Genomic DNA, 22701 nt, shown 5'->3' with positions numbered 1-22701 from the left:
TATCTTTAAAGTATTCTTGTTAACCCTTCAGACTACTCAAAACACATCTCTGTGTGGATCTACCTTACAGTTGTGGAGTAAACAACTGTCAAGATTTGTCTGGGACTCAGGGCTTCCCAGGACCTGGAATTTCCAGGGCTAAAACTCAGGGTCCTGGGTAAACCAGGATGAGTTGGACACCCTATCAGGGCGCCTCCAACTTGCCACCTCTAATAGAAACCATTTCCCTGGCTTTCCGTAGCTTACAATAGATACTGAATCCCTACTCACCTGAATGAAAGATCAGTTTGTTTTCAGTTTAAGGAGCATTTATTGAGTGCACACAATGTAAAACCCTGGGGTTGAGTTTAGTGAGGGATATTCAATTCCAATTTCAGTGCCCATAAATAAAGTTTTATTGTTCTAGGCCCTTGGGGTGCATCAGCAAACCTTTATGGAGCTTAAGTTCTAAATAGGGCAGCTATTCTAGCAGGAGGGGAATGGTGAAACAGAGAGGGAGGATTTTTGAAGGCAGGGATTTGGTTTTATTAATCTTTGATTCCCCGGTGTCAGGGCTATAGAAATCAATAATGCTTGCCGAATGAATGAAGTGTGTGATCTTTGGCCTTCTCATATTTAACTTTTTTTTTTTTCTTGATTCATTTCACTGGACCTGGCAGCCCCCTGATGACAGTGACATGCCTAACTTGTCGTCTCGCATATGCCCCAGTGCCTATTACAATGCCTGGCATGCAGTAGGTGCTCAATAAACAGTACCCTAACTCATGCGTACTGTCTTTACATGTTTCATTCCCTTCATGTGCTATACCAGGCTGGGTTTCAAGAATATCGAACTGAAAACAACACAAACGAATCCCTACAAATAAACATTTAGAGAGGCGGTGTCAGCCGAAGAGCGCTCATTGGTACCTCGACAGCCATTTCACAGGCTGGTGTGCCCTATAGGCACCCAGTGAAACATCACCAACCACGGAGAGCCTGTAAATTCCTCTAACCAGAAGGGCTCTCCCCGCCCCCTCTCCCCGCGCTGCCTGCTCTGCCCTCCGCCTCCTCCTCTCCGCCCACTCTCCTGGCGGCGGCGGCTTTGTCTCGTGGGCTGGTCCCCGGCGGCTCCCTCCCCCGAACAGCTGCCGCCGAGGGAGGAAGCGGCGCGGGAGCTGTCCAGCACCCCGGTGCTGAAACCCCGACCGCGAGCCTTCCACCAACACCATGTAAGGGCCATGAAAAGGGCTCGTCCTGGCGCAGCGCGGACATGGAGGAGGACTTATTCCAGCTAAGGCAGCTGCCGTGAGTATCATGGGGGCGAGTGCGAGGCAGACAGGCTTTCCTTTAAAAAACGAAAACCTGCAAGGGGGCATCTCTGCATGGCTTCTTGAATTGAAAAGGAACTGTTTGAGAGGAAAGAATTAGGCCCAGAGGAGACAAGCCATTTTCCTACTCCAGGAGCCCAGCCTCTGTATCTCTGATTCAGTTCTATTTTTCAGATCCGTCAGAGTCTTATGGGGAACAAGGGGTGTTGTGTTTTCCCTTTTAATTGCTCGCGATCCTAAAGGGATTTTTGAGGTCTGTGTTTTAAGAAAGCGTTAGCTGCTGTTTTGAAATGTGGACTGAATTGATGAGTCCATATGCGATGACATCGGTTTTTCCCAGCCCTTCTCCAAGGCTGTGAAATCCCTAATTTTTCTGCAAGGTCTTTGGGAAGGGAATGATACCGATGTTGCAAAGTGGTGTCTAAAAAGCCGGAATACCTTCCTAGAGGGGAGGCTTGGGCAAAGTCTTGTTGTTTATGAAGTGTGTGAATGAGAGGGCTGTGCACGGTCGCTGAAACCTCTTGCCTTCTTCTGAATGAAAAGGTTTTTGTAACAGCCAGCTAGAGTGGGACTCACTGTCGATGGCTATCCTCAAGAACATCAGGAATACAAAGCTAGAGGATGGGAATTTGTAAGGAATGTCAAATTTGCTCTGAGAATCTTGGGGGAATAAAACCAAGCAATGGAAAGGACAGGGGCCTTGTAGAGGGGGCTTACAGATTTCTCCTACTACAAGCCGATGGTGATCCGTTAAGCAAATCCCAAGACTATGAGATGGGGCATTAACAGGGATTTCTGTTTTAATTTTTAGAAGCACCAGCTATTTGGATGATACAAGTAGACATTGTTTGGATTTGTTGGAAAGGATACATCATTGTTAGTATACGTGTGTTTTCTTGACTTAAAAAATTTTTTTCCTCTCTAATCCACCGAGAAATTCTCCCAAGTGACTTTTAGTGTGACTGATACAGCTCTCTGAGGCTCTGAAACCTGAAGGGTATTGTAATGTTTACTTCTCAATCAGTGTAAAATTAATTTTCATTTTAAAATTTTAATTACTCTTTTACGTTTTTATTAATTGATCCACAAACAGGGTATCTTATGTAATGTAGGGTTATTTCACAAATGCTAAAGGATGCTCAGTGTTAGAATTTCCAGAGGTCAATGTATGAATACGTAAAAATATTCATATCTGAGTGTAAATCTCTTAAGGGAAACATACCACTTTCGTTGAAAATAAATATGTCCAAAAACCAACCTATTATCGCAGAATAAAAAGTAATTCAGAAACTGAAATATGAAGTCTAGTACCTAGAATAGGAATACAATATATATTGGATCTGCAGTTTACTGAGATAAATTTTCAAAAAAATGTCAGAGCACGTGAACTTTGCAGATTACTCAGAGACTCAGGTATAGACATGACACTATTGTGACAATTCTTTCAATTCAAAAAGAAGGCAAAAATAATCAGAGGGTTTTATTTATTTAAAATTTAAAATTAATTTAGTTTTTTATACTAATGTACAATATAAGGCACTAATAGAATCTGTACGGAGGATAAATAAAGTTCAAAAAGAAGCTCAAGAATAAAAAGTAAGTATCTCTCTTCCCAAACTGCAGGTTAAGTTTCTTGATTGTTCTCCCTGATATTTTAACAGATAAATACATGTATTATCCATTAGAGAGGCCAAATTGTATACTAAGATCGCTGGCTCTTGAGTGAGACAGACTTGAGTTCAAATCCTGACTTTGCCACTTTCTGCTTATTTGACTCTGAGCAAGTGACTTAACCTTTCTGAGATTGAATTTCCCCAGCCATAAAATGGGGCTCATAATAGTACTTGATTCACAGAGTTGCTGTAATGATCCAGTGACATGACGTGTGCTGAATGCCTGGCAAACACAAAGCATTTGACGTATACTAACTAATATTATTATATCTAAAAAAATCATTTATAAAAATATATAGAGGCTCCCTATGCTGAAAGCTTAAAATTGTAATCTGCAATTTGAATGAAGTCAAAATTAGCCCTGAAATGTGTTGACCACTATTTATAAAAAAAAGAAGTGAAGCAAAAGGAACAGCCACGTGAATCTGAGTGGGTTACAAATCACGACTTAGATGTTTTTTAAACCACACCCTGTGTATATTGTGCACAGATTGCAGGCAACAGATTTCCTGAGAGCAATATGGTTTAAAGAAAAAAATCAGAATGCCTTGTAGAGGGTTGGCAAGAGTGAACTTTGGAACAGGCTCAGTCTCATGGGAAGCCAAGTGTTAATAGATTATAAGCCACTAAGTAGTTTACAGGGTTTGGGGAGGGGGAAAGGGGATAAGGATGCCTAAGAAAACAGTCCCACCTTGCAGTTGGAAGCTCCTTCACACAGCTCTAGGATGGTTCATTTCAGGCTCCAAACAACCTCTGCTTTTCACCTGCTGTCCATTCAGGCGCAGCACCGTGTACAGGAGATTCAGGAGGCTGAGATTTTATATCCAGTTCTGCGTTATTGCGTGTCCTTGTGTGAGACTTTTCTGGGGCTCTCCTTTCTAGGATGATTTCTTGAAAGCAACTTTTGCAGACTACATTGGTTGATTGGGTGATGATCGATTCACTCATTTCATTCATTTGGGCACCACCCTAGGTACAAGGGATTCTACGACTGAATAAGCTAGACATGGTCCTTGCCATCAAGGAGGTGACAATCTAAAGCTGCAATGTCCGATATGGTAGTCACTAACCATATGTGGCTATTTACACTTAAACTTAAATTATGCAATTTGTACATAAAATCATTTCTATAGTATAGTATATAGCATAAAATATAATTTGTAAATAAAATACGCGAAATTTGAAAAAGTCAGTGTCTCAGTTGCACCGATGACATTTCAACTGCTCAGTAGCTACATGTGGGGACCCCTGGGTGGCTTAGTCGGTTAAGCATCTGACTCTCGATTTCAGCTCAGGTCATGATCTCACAGACTGCGTCCCTGCGTTGTCAAGCTGCATGATCAACAGCACAGAGCCTGCTTGGGATTCTCTCTCTCGCTCTCTTTCTGCCTCCCCCCACCTCAAAATAAACTAATTAAAAAAAAAATAGCTACATCTGGCTAGTAGCTACCATATTGGACAACACTGGTCTAGTGCTAGGAGAGGCAGACCTTGAACACATCTTGCACAGTAATTATGAGAATTGTCTTTTTTTTTAATTTTTTAATGTTGATTTTATTTTTGAGAGACAGAGAGCGTGAGCAAGGGAGGGGCAGAGAGAGAGGCAGACACAGAATCGAAAGCAGGCTCCAGGCTCTGAGCTGTCAGCACAAACACGGGGCTTGAACTCACAAACCACGAGTTTGTGACCTGAGTCGAAGTCTGACGCTTAATTGACTGAGCCACCCGGGCGCTCCCAATTATGAGAATTGTCTTCAGGACAAGTGCAGGGTGCGATGAGACTAGTTCTAGATGGGGGAGAGGCAGGACCAGTGAAAGATTCCTTGAGAATGTGACGTTGCAATTGAGCCCCCAGGGATCATCTAAGGAGAAGAGTGGGTATTTTGGACAAAGGGAACTGTGGAAGCAAAAGCTCCAGAGTGGAAAAAAGTGTCGTGTCTCAAAATCAAGCCAGTGGGGGGAACATAATAAACTAGCGGCTTGAGGGAGACTGCAGAGGATGGCAAGGACCGGGCCATACGGGGCCCTGTAGTGTGTGACAACGAGTTGGAACTTCAGACTGTGTCCGCCCAGTTCACTTTCTTCCTCTCTCCTTTCTTACCAACTTTGTCTTCAAGATTAAACTCAAGTGCATTACCTCAATGAATCTTCCACGGACTTCTCCTGAGCTTCAGCAACAGCAGGGGTAAAAGTGTGGGCTGTGAGGTGGGCAGATGTGGGTTCAAACACCTGGGTGGCCTCGGGCCAGTGACTTCATCTCCCAAACGCTGGGTGTTCCTCCATCAAGTCAGGATAATGGCCGTATCTGCAGGGCAAGGCTGTTGTGAGTGAGAATCAGAACAGTCATCTCTGGGAAGCTCTCAGCTCAGTGCCTGGCTCCGAGTTAGGGCTCAGCGAATGGTGCTGGCGTTATCGGTCTTCCTTCACTCTAGATTTGTTTCCCGTATCCTCCAACATCACCTGGAAGCCATGGTCTCCTTTCTCAGAACACGAAGAAAATGCTCCCCAAAGGGGGAGATTCCTGGCCAAGGAGGAGAGACGGGAGTTCATTATCTACTCACTTCAGGCAAAAAGCAGAGAGTTGTTTTAATAGCCTAGGGATCCTCAAGGTCAACCCACCGAAACCTTTTAAAACCTCAAGTTCAAAGCTGCTCACACCCCATCATTTCAAACACATGCCAGCCGACCTTACCTCTGGGGGATATGTGTTTTAGTGACTTAAAGGGGAACAATCTGGAGGCCAAAGAAAGAATGTCCCCTTGCAAAGGGGACCGTGCAAAATGTCCCCTTGCAAAAAGGCCATTGCTTGGGTGATCTTAGGTTTTAGGGAGGATTGTCGCAGGGTCTGCTGGCCCGGAGAGTGGTACTACAGCCCCTGTGAATCTCTTCTCCGTCTGTCTTAAAGAATTATGCAGATCTGACTGTGAATCACTGTGTGATCTTAGGCAGCGTATTTAGTTTCCTGAGACCTAAGGGGTTCCCCGGGCCACCTTGAGAGGCATTCTCAGCTTTAAGATTCTAAGCTCCCTAGATGGGTGCCTGGTACCATCCTGGCTTATGGAAATTATTCTGTGATAATTATTAATCATATCTCTCACTCTGTAGTACGTGGTTTCTCAACTTTGACATTATTCACATTTCAGACCAGATGGTACCTTGTGGGGGGGGAGGGGCGCGGCTATGCATTATAGGATGTTTAGCAGCATCCCTGGCCTCTACCCACTAGATGTCACAACCTGTCCCCCCAAGTTGTGACAATCAAAAATGTCTCCAGACATTGCCAATGTCCCCTAAGAGACTAAATTGTGCCCCAATGAGAACGACTGCTCTAAAGTGTTTTAGTTTAGGTAATACATTATTCAGTGTCTCTATTCCTACAGCATCTTTGGGTCTCTCTTCCAACCTCATTTTCTCTGACCTTAGTCCTGTCAGGACCCTAGTACGTGGCTCTTTATGCACCTTCTTCCACCCTCAATATACTGTTGGTAAAAAAAACTATGAGGTCCATAAGGACAAGAGCTCAGTCTGACACACAGAAGGTCCTTACAGCATGCTTGCTGAGTGAATGCATGAGTCAGTTACAAAGACAAACTACTTGGAAAGGTGTATCACAGCTCTCTGCTCCCGGTCGCCCCTCCACTGAGGCCATGGCACAGAATGAGCAAGTGTGGGGGCTCTCTACTCAAGCAGACCTGGATTCAAATCCTGACTTTCCTGCTAAACTGGAAGGCCATCTTTTCTTCTCCAGGCCCCAGTTTCAAGCGCTTAGCAGAGCTACCTGCACAGAGTAACGGCTAAATAAATGTTAACTGTTATTTATTTGTGATCGTTGCCTTTTGTCCAGAATATAAGCTAGTGGTCCACTACCCAGGGAACAAAGTCAATGCTATTCAGGTCGATGGAGGTGGTAGGAAAATACAGAGAACTAAAATCCACGGAGAACTAAGCTTTCTTCTAATTATGGACGTCTAGAGATTCTGGAATGGAAGGGATCTTAAAGGCCATTGCATCCAACCCCTCATACCTTATTCGCCCCAACCCAGGGCAGGAGGGCATCAAGGTGGCTTTCAAACATCTGTGGCCACCCTCGGTGGGTTATTAAAATTCAGATCCCTGGGCTCTACCCTGCAGAGATGCACAAGCCTTAAATCAGGAGAATGGCCCAGGAATTGGCATTTTAATCAGCTCCCTAGGGGTGTTCTTGGCCGCAGAGAAGCATCGGCTAATTGGTTAAGACTGTGGGCTGTGGAACTTCTCCGGCCAGGGACTGTAGTACACTATATTCTCTCTAGGGATCCTGAGCCAATTGATGTGATGTCCCCGAGCTTCTATTTACTTGTCTATAAACTGGGCATATTAATAACACCTCCTTCCCAGGGTTGTTGAAGAGGTTATAGAAGATTGTAAGTATATACAGCATTTAGGTGTGCTGAAATGCTGCGTGTTAAATATCATTACCCTTAGGTCCACTCGTGGATACCCGCCCACCTCTCCTAGACCGTCTCTCCTAAAGGAGAGGCCCACTGCCTTCAAAAGCAGCCTTTTTTGTCTCTGGACTTCTTGGCCTAACAAGGCTCCCCATGCTGTGCTGAAATCTGCTTCCCTCCCCTCTATCCCCAGAAGCTCAAGCTCTGGTCTCAGGGTCCGAGTTGAACAAGTGCCATCTTTCACGTGCCTAAATTTGAAATATTTGAAGACAGAGGTCCAGCTCCTGAGGAGACGCTTCCCGAATCGCACGGCTCAGGGAGTGCCCAGGTCTTATCTCGAAGGGAAACAAAAAGCGAGTCCATTTTTAAATAACCTCGGCAATCTCCATTGCACTGGGCCCACGGTATCGAATCCCATTGGCCAATAGGTCTCAGATTCCTAAGAAGCCCCAACGCCACGCCGCTGAGCACGTGGGACAAAACCGAGGGATGCCGGTCCTCAGCGCTGCCGACTGAGTTCCCCAAAGAAGTGGGTGGGCATTTGTTATGCCTTGTAGACGGGTCTCTCAGGGAAGGGGTCTTCCTCTACTCATCGGTGGGGGGTGGGTAGGGAGGACAAATAACAAAAGCTTCACCCCCACCCCCTTCCCCGGTTTAGTCCCCCTAATCCAAGCCACCATCACCTCTCACGCAGCCAACTGGACAGCCACCTCCCTGGTCTCCCTGCTTCCTTCCTTGCCATCTTTCTGTGTTAAACATGCCTCTTATTTTCTAGTCTGGTGTTTTGGCATCTTGGGGCCTTGCTGATCCTGGAGGGGTTGTCCCTTCCGGAATGAACTAGTCATGATTCATCTGCCAGTGCACTTTTCGTACACAAGGTAACCAACCCAGAGCCACCATCCACCTGTCCTAATCACCCCAAGGCCAAGTACCAGGCAGCCCCTGTGCCCCAGAACCTGCTGAGATTATCCACACTGAAATTACTCAAACCTCAGCCCGCTTACCCGGCCTCGCCTACTGCTTCCTGTGGAAACCAGGGTAAGGGCTCTTGCCCACCTTTCCCCCTCACCCTCCCTGCCTTTTTACCAACTCAGGTGCATCCCCATATGGCGCCTGAGGTGTGGCAGGCTCCTCTGGTGATTTGGGAGTAGAACAGAGTGTATTCTTTTTTTTTTTTTTTTTTTTTTAATTTTTTTTTTTTTTTTAACGTTTATTTATTTTTGGGACAGAGAGAGACAGAGCATGAATGGGGGAGGGGCAGAGAGAGAGGGAGACACAGAATCGGAAACAGGCTCCAGGCTCTGAGCCATCAGCCCAGAGCCCGACGCGGGGCTCGAACTCACGGACCGCGAGATCGTGACCCGGCTGAAGTCGGACGCTTAACCGACTGCGCCACCCAGGCGCCCCAGAACAGAGTGTATTCTTTACCAACAGTTGTCTCCTGGTCCGTCGGTCTTGCTCTCCCTCAATAATATTATAACCTGTATTTTAAACCACCCTCCACAATCTGCTCTTCCTCTTGTGGAAACATGTGCCTGAGTGATCTTCTCAAAACTCAACTCTCATCATCTTCCACTCTCTCTTGCCTGCTTGAAACCTTTCAATGGCATCCCCTGGGTCTTGGGATAATGTGGAAAGTCCTCACTGTGGTGTCCAACGCTTTGCGTGACCCAGCCTGTCTCTCTGACCTCCATGCCTTGGCCCTGCCTCTGGGCCTTTGCACCAGCCATTCTCCCTGCCCTCTCTCCAGCTGTGCCCAGCTCTTCTTGCCCTCTTGATCTCAGCCTCCTTAGGGACTCTGACTCTAACTCTGACTCCTCCTTCCGCCAGTTCTTTACCTTCCCCCTCCTTTCCTTTCCTTCTCAAGATCCATTCATTGGCAAATGTATTATAATTTCTTCGCTTACCATCTCCCCAACTAGAGCACCCACCCCACGAGGGCAAGGACCACGTCTATTTTGTGCCTTTGGCATCCCAGCACCCAGCACACCGTCAGCACTCAGTAAACACCAAAATTACCGAATGATTGTGCCGGGCTGTGCAAGACACTCTTGTCTGTATTGACTCCTTTCATCTCCTTGGCAACCCTGTGAGGTGGGAATTACCATCTCCATCCAATCAGGGAGGCAACCAAGACTCAGAGAGGTCAAGTAACCTCCCTAGGGTCACACAGCAACTAAGTGGCACGGACAAGGAATCCAAACACAGGTCAGTCTGCTTGCCAGAGTTGGGCTCCCTTCTTCCCCAGGACAGACCATGTCTCTTCATGACGGGACACTACCTGCCACCCTGTGAAAATCACAGTGAGGGGTAAGCTTCCCTTTCAGTCTGGTAGATTCGCTAACTCAGGGGATAAAAGCCCAGAAGCTCAGATGAAAAGAGAAAAAACTTCCGTATCTGAAATACCCTAACCAAGGCTCAGACCCTAATTTAAGGAACTGGAGTGAATTACATGATGGTACAAATACGATTTTTGACAGCCATTTCCTCAAGCTCTTCTCTTCTTTAAATAGCAAAATTATGTGAAATAAATGTTCCCTGCTATTTTGGTAAATTACATGCTGTATATACACAACAAATGCCAAGAAATTTTGTAAGCCAACCTGTTTCCAAGCCCTCATACATTTAACATATGTCATCGCGATTTTCTTTATCTTTCCTATCACATTTTCCCCCCTTGGGAAGTCTTGACTCAGAGAGTTGATAAATACTTTCAGGAACCCGACCGAGTCGAAATGTAGCCTGCTTTTCTGAGAGTCATTTAGTGTCAAAGGTCTCTCTTTATGTCTGTCTTAAAACAAGTTTTCATAAAGAAAGATGCGCTGGCTTCTTGGGGTTTGCCGGAGTGGGAATGTGAGCAGATCCCGGTTTAAACCTGCGGGGAGCTAAGTCACTTTCTCAAGGTCATATTTCACAAGGGTCAGTGTCCTCTGAGCTCAGGCAGAAAGGCGATTCGAGCGGGACCAGGTGGAGGGAAGGTGGCATTTACTCAATGCCCGTGATTTTCCCGTTCCTTCGTCAAGCTCAGTTAACCTCTATAGCGGTCCTGCAAGCTCCTTATCATTCCTATTCCACAGATGAAAGTGTCTGCACTGTGCTTAGCAGGTGCCACGTTATCAACAAGCGCTCTGGAAAGAGTTGCTGTTGTTACTTATATTACAAAAGCAATATATGTGCAGGTTTAAAATTGCAAACGTTAGAAAGGTCCAAAATGAAAAGTAGACAAATGTCCTTCCCATCCAGAAAGTCCCCATTTCCGTGCAGTCCTTCTTCCCAGAGGAAACCAGCCTGTGATTTCTTATGTATCCTTCCAGAACGCCCAGGACGGTGGAAGAATACTCGATAGCATCGTTTGTCCAACAAAGGTGCACACAAATTATCTGGGGACCTGGCTAAAATGCAGATAGATGCTGATTCAGTAGCTCTGGGTCAGGGCCTGAGACTCTGAATTTCTAACAAGCCCCTAGGGGATGCTGGGGCCCCTGGTTCAAGACCACACTTAAATCTTAGTAGCAAAGAACCTAGATCATGTAACCACATTCTAGCATATTTAATAACGAACCCTGACAATCTTTTCCTGTTGGCTCTTAGAGATCAACGTGTGTGTGTGTGTGTGTGTGGGTGTGTGGGTGTGTGTGTGGGTGGGTGTGTGTTTATTATGGCAAAATATACGTAAGATAAAATTTACCATTTGGACAACTTTAAGCATATGGTTAGCGGCCTTAAGTACCTTCACGCTGTTATGCAACCAACACTACCATCGTTCCAGAACTTTTTCATCTTCCCCAGCTGAAACTCTGTCCCCATTAAACACCAAATCCCCCTTCCCCCCAGCCCCTGGCAACTGCTATCCTACCTTCTGTCCCTGTGAATTTGACTATTCTAGGCCCCCTCGTATAGGCACACTCATACAATATTTGTCTTCTCATGCCAGACTTATTTCATTTAACATAATATCTTTAGAGTTCATCCATGTTGTAGCGTGTCAGAATGTCCTCTTTTTTAAGGGCTGAATAATATTCCACTGTATGTCCAGACCACACTCTGTTGATCTGTTCGTCCACTGATGGCCCCTTGGATGGTCGAGAGATTATGATAGGGATCAAACAAACAGAATTTTTTAAACATTCTCTTAAGTGGATGCACCATAATCTATGTAATTACTCCCCTCCCGATGATTACTGCACGCAGCATGAGAGCACCAGAAGAGAATATAGCAGAGCGGCTGGGAGTGGGGACTCTGAAGTCAGACGGCTTTGCCAAAGTCTGCCTTAGACACCTGCTGGGTGACCTTCGTGCAGCTCCTGGCCCCTCTGGGCTTCACTGTCCTCATCTGTGAAATGGGATTAGTGACCGTGAAAAGTACATAAGGTAATCAATGCAGAGCACAGGCATGGCACCTGACACCCGGCAGGCTAACAACCCTTATCAGCCGTTGTTTGTATCGTAAGCCGTTGCCTTCTCACGTCTGTCCCTGCAACGAACTGCCAGCAGCATAATTCTGTGTGGGAGCACAGAGCACTGAACGTTTTGAAAGCTATCACAGAGTACCTTCCCCAGAGTTGCAGTGGTCCCTTTAGTCACAGAAAGAAGTGTGGAGCCCTTGGATGGTCCTTGAGGAGAGGATACGATACAAGCAGGATCCCGAGGAGATTGTCGGGCTTCATGGTCATTCCCTCTGCGATGTTACCTTGGAGTCAAGGGTGATCCATTCATCTTCCCTTCATCCCTGAAAATGAGGTGATGACGCATGTAAATGTCCATTTCCTTCTCGGGGCGCCTGGGTGGCTCAGTCGGTTGAGCGTCCGCCTTCAGCTCAGGTCATGATCTCACGGTCTCTGAGTTCGAGCCCTGGTTCGGGTCGCACTCTGTGCTGACAGCTCATTGCCTGGAGCCTGCTTTGGATTCTGTGCCTCCCTCTCTCTCTGCCCCTCCCCCGCTCACGCTCTGTCTCTCAAAAAGAAATAAACATTAAAAAAATTGTTTTAAATGTCCATTTCCTTCCCTTTTCTAATACTTCTCTATATTTCTATCTCCCATGAGTACCTAGGGGACTGTTGATGTTTCTGATGTGGGGGTTGCTTCTTAGGGACAGGAAGTCCCACTTATTTGAAATTCCTTCCCATTTAATACCACCCCTTACTCAGAGGGTTGCAGAGTTGAAATGTTACCCCCGCACACGCCCCTAGCTAGCCTTTCAAAGCTTTTTTTTTTTAAGTTTATTTATTTTTGTTAGAGAGACAGAGTGTGAGAGGACGAGGGGCAGAGAGAGAGGGAGACATAGAATCTAAAGCAGGCTCCAGGCTGTGAGCTCTCAGCACAGCCCGATGCGGGTCTTGAACCCACAAACGGTGAGATCATGACCTGAGCTGAAGTCAGACACTTAACCGATTAAGCCTCCCAGGTGCCCCCAAGGCATTAAAAAAAAGTTCATTTATTTTGAGAGAGAGACAGAGAGAGAACACAAGCAGGGGAGAGGCAGAGAGAGAGAGAATCCTAAGCAGGCTCCGAGCTGTCAGCATGGAGCCCAACACGGGGCTCGAACTCACAAACCGTGAGATCATGACCTGAGCCAACGTCAAGAGTCCAACAGTTAACCTACAGAGCCACCCAGCCGCCCCTCACGGCACTTACCTGTAGCATTTCTCACAACGTGCAAGACAGCTACATGTGGGCACACACACCTTTTTCAATGCCCGCCTCCCTCCCCAGCAGCAGACCATGAGCCCAGCAGGAAGGAACCTCAGTGTGCTTGGCTCACCCTTGAAACCCCAGTACTTTTGGACTCGCTACGAGGCAGGTGCTCAATAAATATTTGTTGAATAAATGAACAAATGGATTCCAGTAACATTGATGGCAGTATTAAAGATTGAGGGGGTTGGTTTTTTTTGATGGTGAAATACACAAACCAAATTAATCGTTTTAATTATTTGTAAGTGTACATACACTCGCCTTGTTGGGCAACCACACCGTCCTCCGTCTCCAGGACTATTTCGTCTTCTCAAAATGCAACTCTGACCCCCTTAAACACGAGCCTTCCATTCCTTCCCAGCCCCGCCCCCACCACCCCTGGCGATTGCTATTCTCCTTTGTCTCTGTGAAATTGAGTTCTCCAAGCATCTCGAAAGTCGAATCATACAATATTTGTCCTTTTGCGACCGGTATGTTTCACTTAGCGTGGTGTTTTCAAGGTTCGTCCGTGTCGTAGCATGGATCGACGCTTCACTCCTTTATAAGACTGAATAGTATTCCATTGTGTGGCTAGGACCCCGTTTTGTTTATCCATTCATCAACTGAGAGACACTTGGGTTGCTCCCACCTTTTTGGGCTCTCATGACTCGTGCGGCAGTGAACTTGGCGTATATTCACAATGGCATGCAACAGTCACCTCTATCTGGTTCCAGGGAATTTCCACCGTCTCAAAAGGAAACCCGGTACCATCAGGCAGCCACCCCCCCTTCCCCCACCACTCCCAGACCCCGGTGACCGCTAATCCACCTTCTGTCTCCATGCGCTGGTCCATTCTGGATACTTCACGTAAATAGAATCATGCAACATGCGGCCTTTTGTGTCTGGCTTCCTTCACCCAGCTTCACGTTTCAACGTCCATCTGAGTTGTGGCAGGTGTTGGTGATTTGAGGACTCTTATGCAGCGGTGGGCTATCGACCACTCAAACCAGCCCTAAGAGCAGACTGACTGTTGAACGTTCAGAACATTTTGGAGCCTGTTATTTCACCATCGGCAGGTTGAACTTGGTCGCATATACACCCTGGATATCGTCACATGCTACACATCCTTATGGCCTGGGGGGTTTAAGCTGAGATTCAGTCTATGGGCACGCCATTGGCCTGAGAACAATCCCGTGGTCTCCCTCAGCATGCCCCCCAAAGCTACCCCCAAAGAAATGCCTGGTCAGAGGAAAACAGTGCTCTTGCTGCTTAAGCAAAGCCCCAGACCCCAGCTTCTAACCAGATTTCCGGGCCCCAGGCCTTTGCTCCCAGGGGACACCTGCCTCCCGGCTCCAGGCAGGGGCATCTATCTGTCCTGTATCACAGGGGTCCTGGGCCTCTCGGACGAGGTAGAGGGGCTGCAGACACCCACCTCCGCCGACAGAGTAGGGGCTCCAATCCTCGGCACGACTGCTTCATGATCGGTACGGGGCAGGCGCGCAGCAGAATCGTTTGTCTGACTCCGTGGCACGAAATCAGTCCGCACATCAGCAACGGCAGCACCACCTGGGAACGTGTCAGAAATGCAAAATCTCAGTTCCCAGCCGAGACCTTCTGAATCAGACCCTCTGGCCGTGGGGCCCCGGCCATCAGGGTTGTGACCAGCCCTGTAGGGGTTCAAAGACTCCACTCAGCTAAAACGCCCTGCAGCAGTGTGATGACCTGGGAAGTGGTCGGCCAGGCTGGAATAGAGCTGTGCCTTCTGATTCCCGCTCTAGAACACATCATTTCCCACTGCCTGGCAAGTCTCCTACATGTAGGCCAGCTCAGTTCAGGCATCACCTTCCTTCCCCAGACGCCTTCTCTCTGGGGAGAGAAACTGATGCCCAGTGATTAGGACCTAGGGCTCTAATACCAAAGCCAACCCGGCTGAGGCCTCAGCTCCTTCAAGCTGTGTGACTTTGGATGAGTGCCTTAACCTCTCTGGGCATCGGTTTCCTCAACCGTGACGTGGGGATAATAGCGGTACCTAATTCATAGGCTAATTGTCAGGGTATCAGGCGAGAATGTAAAAGGCTTATAGCATAGCTCTTAGCGCATAGCAAGTGCTCAGTAAAAACAGCTCTGTGGTTTGAGAACTAGTATCTAAGAAGCTTGAGGGAGGGGAATTCGAGGTGTGCACAGTGCTTTAAATTTGTTTGCATAATAACTCTGGATGGGGCTTATTTGTAGCAGATACCATTGGTGCCGGTCCCAGATCCCCTCTACCAGGCTGGTGCATCTCCCAGGTGCCATTAGGTTTGGCGGCTTATAGCTCCCAGCTGCAGTCCACTCTGAAGAGTGCCCTCAGCTGAGGGGAGCCGCCTCACCTGGGGACACCTAGGAGGCTATGCCCTCCGCCCCTGCGGTGACGTGCCAATGACTGACGCGAGCCCAGCCCCCAGACCTCTGGGTGGGACCATCCTGGTGGCATAATTCCCACTCCAGAGCTCCCCAACGGATCAAATTTCAGCAAAAACCACATCCCCGCCTTGTCCTGCCTCCCTCACTTCCCAGTGGAAGTACTTCCTTAACAAATCCTCGCGCAAGAATCCCCAGCTCATTTTTGCAGCGATCGAAGAATTCATCATGAAATTCATCCGGAATCCCATGGAACCCAGAACGGCCAAAACAATTTTGAAAACGAAGAACAGAATTGGAGGTCTCACACTTCCTGATTTCAAACCTCACTACAAAGCGACAGAGACGAAAACCACGTGGTCCTGACCTAAGGAAAGACATATAGACCAAGGGAATGGAGTAGAGAGCTCAGAAATGAACCCTCATGTGTAACGGTCAAGTGATTTTTGACGAGATCATTCAATGGGGTGAAGGGCAGTCCTCTCAACAAATGGTGCTGGGAAAACTGGATGTCCACATGCAAAATAAAAGCCGGACCCCCACCTTATGGCATATACAAAAATCAACTCAAAACGGATCAAAGATCTAACCCTATAAAAAGCTCTTAGACGAAAATATAAGGAAAAAGATTCATGGCATTGGAACTGGCTGGACCATATCACAATTAAAAATTTGTGTACATCCAAGGACACAATCAACAGAGCTGAAAAGGCCACCTGTGTAAAGGGAGAAACTATCTGTAAATCATATATCTGATAAAGCATTGATATCCAGAATATATTCCCAATATATCTAATTTAAAAACGAACAAAAGCCTTGAACATGTTTTCAAAGATATACACATGGCCAACAAATCGGTGCTCAGTTTTAGGGAAATTCAAATCCAAACCACAACCAGATACCATTCCACACCCATTAGGCTGGCTTTTATTAAAAAAAAAGAAAAGAAAAGAAAAGAAAAAAGAAATAGTTAAGTATTGGCAAGGATGTAGAAAATTGGAACATCTTTGCATTGATGATGGAAATATAAACTGCTACAGCCGCTGTGGAAAACTATATGCAGGTTTCTCAGAAAATTAAACATAAGATTACCCTATGAGCCAGCAATCCCACTTGTGGGTATAGAACCAAAAGAAGGGAAAGCTGGGACTCAGACACACGCACACCCACGGTCCCAGCAGCATTATTCACAACAGCCCAAAGGTAGAACAACCCAAGCGTCCATGATGGGCGGATAAAAAAAATTGTGGTATGTCCATACCATGGAATATTATTTACCCTAAAAAAGGAAGGGCATTCTGGCACGTGCTACGACGCGAATGAACCCTGAGGACATGATTCTGAGTGAAAGAAGCCGGTCACAAAAAGCACAAATACCGTATGATTCCACTCACGTGAGGCACGTAGAAAAATTCAATTCATAGAGACAGAATGTGGGATGGTGGGTGTCAGGGACTGGAGGAAGAGGGGAACAGGGAGTTAGTGTTTAGTGGGTAGAGTTCCAGCCCGGGAAGAGGAAGAGCCCTGGAGATTCACGGTGGTGATGGTGGGACAACAACGTGAATGGACTTAATGCCATACGATTGTACACTTATACGTGGTTAAGATGGCAAATTTTATTTTATGTGTCTTTTACCACAATCGAAAAAGAAGAGAATCCCACCGTAGGCTCTGTGTCTCAGGCATCCGATTCATGATGCAATTATCACACCCAATTTATAGAGGAGGTAAACTGAGGCTCAGGGTGACTGTTCTATCTTATCGGCCGGGGATGATAATAGTCACTGCCATTCAGGGTTTTGTGAGGATTAAATCAATTAATGACGCGTGTAAAGACCCCTGATCAAGGAAGAGAGTTACCTAGGAAGATGTGGGAGAAGGAAATCAGAAAGAAGTCACAGTAGCTTCCACTGAATTATGGCCAAACGTTGGCAATTTTCTGTCGTGCAACCTGACAGTAATGTTCGGTCCTTAAGCTGGACAGCGGAGCCAAAATATTTCTGTCATTGTTACCTATACGCTTGCATATGTTTTAAATATTTCAAAATAAAATTTTTATGGAACGAACGTCAGAGTAGGTAGGGAGCAATAGAAGGGTTTGGAGAGAGAGCGTCCCGTCTTTGGCCGGGAATGCAAGGTTTTGATCTGACAGAAATGGGGTTGAACCTTGGCTCTGTGTCACTTTAGCCATGGCTGTGAGCGAGTCACGTGACTTCTGGGGCCACGGTTTCCTGGTCTAGTAAAGGGCTGGTAAGGATCCCAACCTCGACCATTGTGCGGATCCGAGCGCTTGGAAAACAACGCCCAGAATGAGGCACGGAACGTAAGCTCGGGGCTGCCAGCCGGGGGTGGTGATGCTAGACGGGATGGAGTGAGAGCTCCAGGCTTCGGTCAGACCAGACCAGCCTGCAAACCCTGTGTTCTAGGTCCGCCCCAGGCGAGCCTCACAGCTCAAGCTTTCCAAGCCCAGCCTCGTCCGTGAGTGGTGTTTCAGGTATTTGCAAACTTGCTGTGATTTCATCTGCCTTTTCTCTTCTCCAACTTCGTAAGCAGGACGTGTTCCCCCTGCTTCTATGCCAGAGCACCAGTTATTCTTGGTGAAATACAGGGGATCGTGCAACAATTAATAATGATAATAGTAACAGTATGTTTTACTTAGATATTTCTTCTTTTCTACCTCTTTTTTTTTAATGTTTATTTTTGAGACAGAGAGAGACGGAGCATGAGCGGGGGAGGGGCAGAGAGAGAGAGAGGGAGACACAGAATCCGAAGCAGGCTCCAGGCTCCGAGCTGTCAGCACAGAGCCCGACGCGGGGCTCGAACTCACGGACCGTGAGATCGTGACCTGAGCCGAGTCGGACGCTCAACCGACTGAGCCACCCAGGCGCCCCTCTACCTCTTTATTTTTTTAAGTTTATTATTTATTTTGAGAGAGAGAGAGAGAGAGAGAGAGAGAGAACCAATGGGGGAGGGCAGAGAGGGGGGGACAGAGGATCTGAAGAGGGCTCTCTGCTGTCAGCACAGAGCCCGATGTGGGGCTCAAACTCGTGAACCATGAGATCGCGACCCGAGCTGAAGTCAGATGCTTGGCTGGGACGCCTCTGTTCTGTCCCCACCGTGACCCCAAAACCCACCACAGGGCTGGCGGACGGTAGGAGTTTTGTGTTTGGGAGTGAGGGAGATGGAAGGACACAGGTAATTTTACTGCTGAGCCCCAGATGAAGAGGTCGCCGCTCGGAGAAACCAAGGCTTTTCCAGAGTAACAAGAAATAGTATCGTTTGAAGGAATGTATTGCAGAGCGGAGTCCGTGGGTCTCAAACGCGAAAGCCTACAAGCCCAGACAAAAGGGGCAAGTGCCAAGTAAGAGGGACAGAGAACAGGTACAAGTGGCAAAAGACCCTCCAGGCTGGAGGTAACTTGGAGAGGAAGGGACTGTGATCAACCATGGAGTGTGTGTCCTGTCTACGGGGAGCCCACTACCCAGATTGAGCCACACGGCTCCCTTACAGGAAGATGAGCCCCAGGTGACCAGAACTCCACTCTTTTTTTTAACTAATCTCTCCACCCAACATGAGGCTCGAGCCCACAACCCCAAGATCGAGAGTCACGTGCTCCACTGACTGAGCCAGCCAGCTGCCCCAGATACTCTACTTTTTGAAGGGACATGAAGAATCTGGCTTTCTACAGTACTTCTCCCAATTAAAAAACTTGGGCATCCACTTTAACTATAAAAAAAAGACTGTAAGGGCAACTTTTTTCTGGACGTAATGTCACCCCTTAGGTGACCACAAATTGTTACCCCTGACACAGAGAGAGGAGTCTAAATTCTGAAACACAGGTGATTCCAAACAGTATTTACATCTACAGCAAAGATATCCTCTTTCACATAGCCTAGCTCGTGTATAGGGTCCCCCTGGAGTTGTGCAGTGCCCAACCTGTACAAATGTACGTGGCAGCCCTGATACATTAACTCTTAAAGCTGTCACACACACACACACACCCCCACCAGTCCAACTCAATGGAAATGCCACCCCCTACCTGCACATCCATTCGATTCTCCGGACCATGAGAAAAAGCCTTTCACCTGTCTTGGGCACAAGAGCTGTTCAGCAAGGGCATTGAAGGGAAGTTCTAGCCATCATGACCAGATCTGCTCTGTTCTCTAGGGTGGTGAAATTCCGTCGCACGGGCGAGAGTGCCAGGTCAGAGGATGACACGGCTTCGGGAGAGCATGAGGTCCAGATTGAAGGGGTCCGCACGGGCCTAGAGGCTGTCGAGCTGGACGATGGGGCAGCTGTGCCCAAGGAGTTTGCCAATCCCACTGACGGTGAGGGGGCTCTGCATTTGGGATGTCAGCCTGGGCCACAGCCAGGGGCTCTGAGGTGCCAGCGTTACCTCCCCAGATAGCACTCTCAGAGGTATCTAGGGAAGGGACAGGTAGGAGGGCCCAGAGGGCCCAGAGGTGACACTGGGAGTGTGGGCAGGCCTACATGGCTGACTCCAGCAGATAAGGTTACATCACAATCCCTGCCAGTCTGCTTCATTGCACAACACTCAGCTGAGGACAGCAGCGACAATGATGATGATGGTGATGGTGGTGATGTTAGTGGTGATGGTGATGATAGTGTGATGATGGTGGTGAGGTGACAGTGATGATGATGGTGAGGGAAGGAGGGGGAGGGGGAGAATGATGAGGAGGAAGAGGATTCTGATGATGATGGCAATGATGATGGTGGTGATGATGGTGGTGATGATGGTGGTGATGATGGTGATGGTGATGATGGTGGTGACGATGTTGGTGATGGTGGTAATGGTGATGATGGTGATAATGTTGGTGGTGATAGTGATGATAGTGTAATGATGGTGGTGAGGTGACAGTGATGATGATGGTGAGGAGGAGGAGGAGGAGAGGGAGAATGATGAGCAGGAAGAGGATTCTGATGATGATGGCAATGATGATGATGGTGATGATGGTGGTGATGATGGTGATGATGGTGATGATGGTGGTGATGATGTTGGTGATGGTGGTGATGGTGGTGATGATGGTGATAATGTTGGTGGTGATAGTGATGATAGTGTAATGATGGTGGTGAGGTGACGGTGATGATGATGGTGAGGAGGAGGATGATAATGGTAGGAAGAGGATGATGATGGTGAGGAGGAGGAGGATGATAGTGATGATGGCAAATGATGGTGATGGTGACAACAGTGATGGTAGTGGTGATGAAGAGGATGGTGGTGATGATGGTGATGATGGTGATGATGGTGGTGATGATGTTGGTGGTGATGGTGGTGATGGTGATGGTGATGGTGATGATGGTGGTGATGTTGATGATGATGGTGATGATGGTGGTGATGATGGTGGTGATGATGTTGGTGATGGTGGTGATGGTGATGATGGTGACAATGTTGGTGGTGATAGTGATGATAGTATAATGATGGTGGTGAGGTGATGGTGATGATGATGGTGAAGAGGAGGATGATAATGGTAGGAAGAGGATGATGATGGTGAGAAGGAGGAGGATGATAGTGATGATGGCAAATGATGGTGATGGTGACAATGGTGATGGTGGTGGTGATGAAGAGGATGGTGATGATGGTGGTAATGATGGTGATGATGGTGGTGATGATGTTGGTGGTGATGGTGGTGATGGTGGTGATGGTGATAGTGGTGATGATGGTAGTGATGGTGGTGATGATGGTAGTGATGGTGGTGATGATGGTGACGATGGTGGCGATGATGTTGGTGATGGTGGTAATGGTGATGATGGTGATAGTGATGATAGTGTAATGATGGTGGTGAGGTGACGATGATGATGATGGTGAGGAGGAGGATGATAACGGTAGGAACAGGATGATGATGGTGAGGAGGAGGAGGATGATAGTGATGATGGCAAATGATGGTGATGGTGACAACAGTGATGGTGGTGGTGATGAAGAGGATGGTGGTGATGGTGGTGATGATGGTGATGATGGTGGTGATGATGGTGATGGTGATGGTGGTGATGGTGGTGATGATGTTGGTGATAGTGGTGATGATGTTGGTGATGATGGTGATGATGTTGATGATGATGGTGATGATGGTGGTGATGTTGATGATGATGGTGATGATGGTGGTGATGATGGTGGTGATGATGTTGGTGATGTTGGTGATGGTGGTGATGATGGTGACAATGTTGGTGGTGATAGTGATGATAGTGTAATGATGGTGGTGAAGTGATGGTGATGATGATGGTGAAGAGGAGGATGATAACGGTAGGAAGAGGATGATGATGGTGAGGAGGAGGAGGATGATAGTGATGATGGCAAATGATGGTGATGGTGACAACGGTGATGGTGGTGGTGATGAAGAGGATGGTGATGATGGTGGTAATGATGGTGATGATGGTGGTGATGATGGTGGTGATGGTGGTGATGGTGATGGTGATGGTGGTGATGATGGTGATGATGGTGGTGATGATGGTGATGGTGGTGATGATGTTGGTGGTGATGGTGGTGATGGTGGTGATGGTGATGGTGGTGATGATGGTGGTGATGGTGGTGATGATGTTGGTGATGATGGTGATGATGTTGATGATGATGGTGATGATGGTGGTGATGATGGTGGTGATGATGTTGGTGATGGTGGTAATGGTGATGATGGTGACAATGTTGGTGGTGATAGTGATGATAGTGTAATGATAGTGGTGAGGTGACGGTGATGATGATGGTGAGGAGGAGGAGGATGATAGTGATGATGGCAAATGATGGTGATGGTGACAACAGTGATGGCGGTGGTGATGAAGAGGATGGTGACAATGGTAGTAGTGATGGTGATGATGGTGGTGATGACAGTGATGGTGATGATGTGGTGGTGACGGTGATAGTGAGGATTATGGTGTTAGTGATGACGAGGATGATGATGGTGGTGGTGGTGGTGATGATGATGATGGTGGTGCTGGCAGTAACGGTGGCAGTGGTGATGAAGATGATGACGATGATGGTGATTATGGTGATGGTGATACTGGTGATGGTGCTGATGATGTGATGGTGGCGGTGGTGATGAGGAGGATGGTGATGGTGATGATGGTGATGATGATAGTGATGATGGTGGTGGTGGTGATGATAATGATATTAGTGGTGTCAAAGATAATGGTGGTGGTGGTGTTGATGATAGCATAATGATGATGGTGAGATGGTGGTGATGATGGTTGTGGTGGTGGTGGTGATGGTGATGGTGG

The 22701-nt window shown here is 47.4% G+C and overlaps 1 protein-coding gene and 1 long non-coding RNA gene across 3 annotated transcripts in view; one reads left to right on the top strand and one right to left on the bottom strand.

Annotated features, from left to right (window-relative positions):
- Positions 1-955: 955 nt before the first annotated feature.
- SVOP (SV2 related protein) overlaps positions 956-22701 on the top strand; it is a 78642-nt gene continuing 56896 nt past the window's right edge. The window contains exons 1-2 of the mRNA XM_025933597.2: positions 956-1287; positions 19648-19808. Of these exons, the coding sequence (XP_025789382.2) occupies positions 1253-1287; positions 19648-19808 (196 nt within the window). The 5' untranslated portion in view covers positions 956-1252. The remainder of the gene's footprint in view (positions 1288-19647; positions 19809-22701) is intronic.
- LOC147575358 (uncharacterized) lies at positions 4506-19970 on the bottom strand. Of its 2 annotated transcripts, none has more exons than XR_015242317.1 (5): positions 19520-19970; positions 14513-14646; positions 11962-12139; positions 5121-5288; positions 4506-4770 (listed from the first exon to the last, which is right to left on the bottom strand). It is a non-coding gene; the product is annotated as an uncharacterized LOC147575358 (long non-coding RNA). The 2 variants fall into 2 exon arrangements; XR_015242318.1 differs by having other exon boundaries at positions 19566-19970.

This window comes from Puma concolor, chromosome D3 (assembly GCF_028749965.1).
Source record: "Puma concolor isolate L17-30 chromosome D3, mPumCon1.1.hap2, whole genome shotgun sequence".
NCBI lineage: Eukaryota > Metazoa > Chordata > Mammalia > Carnivora > Felidae > Puma > Puma concolor.
This window is presented reverse-complemented; position numbering and strand designations above follow the sequence as displayed.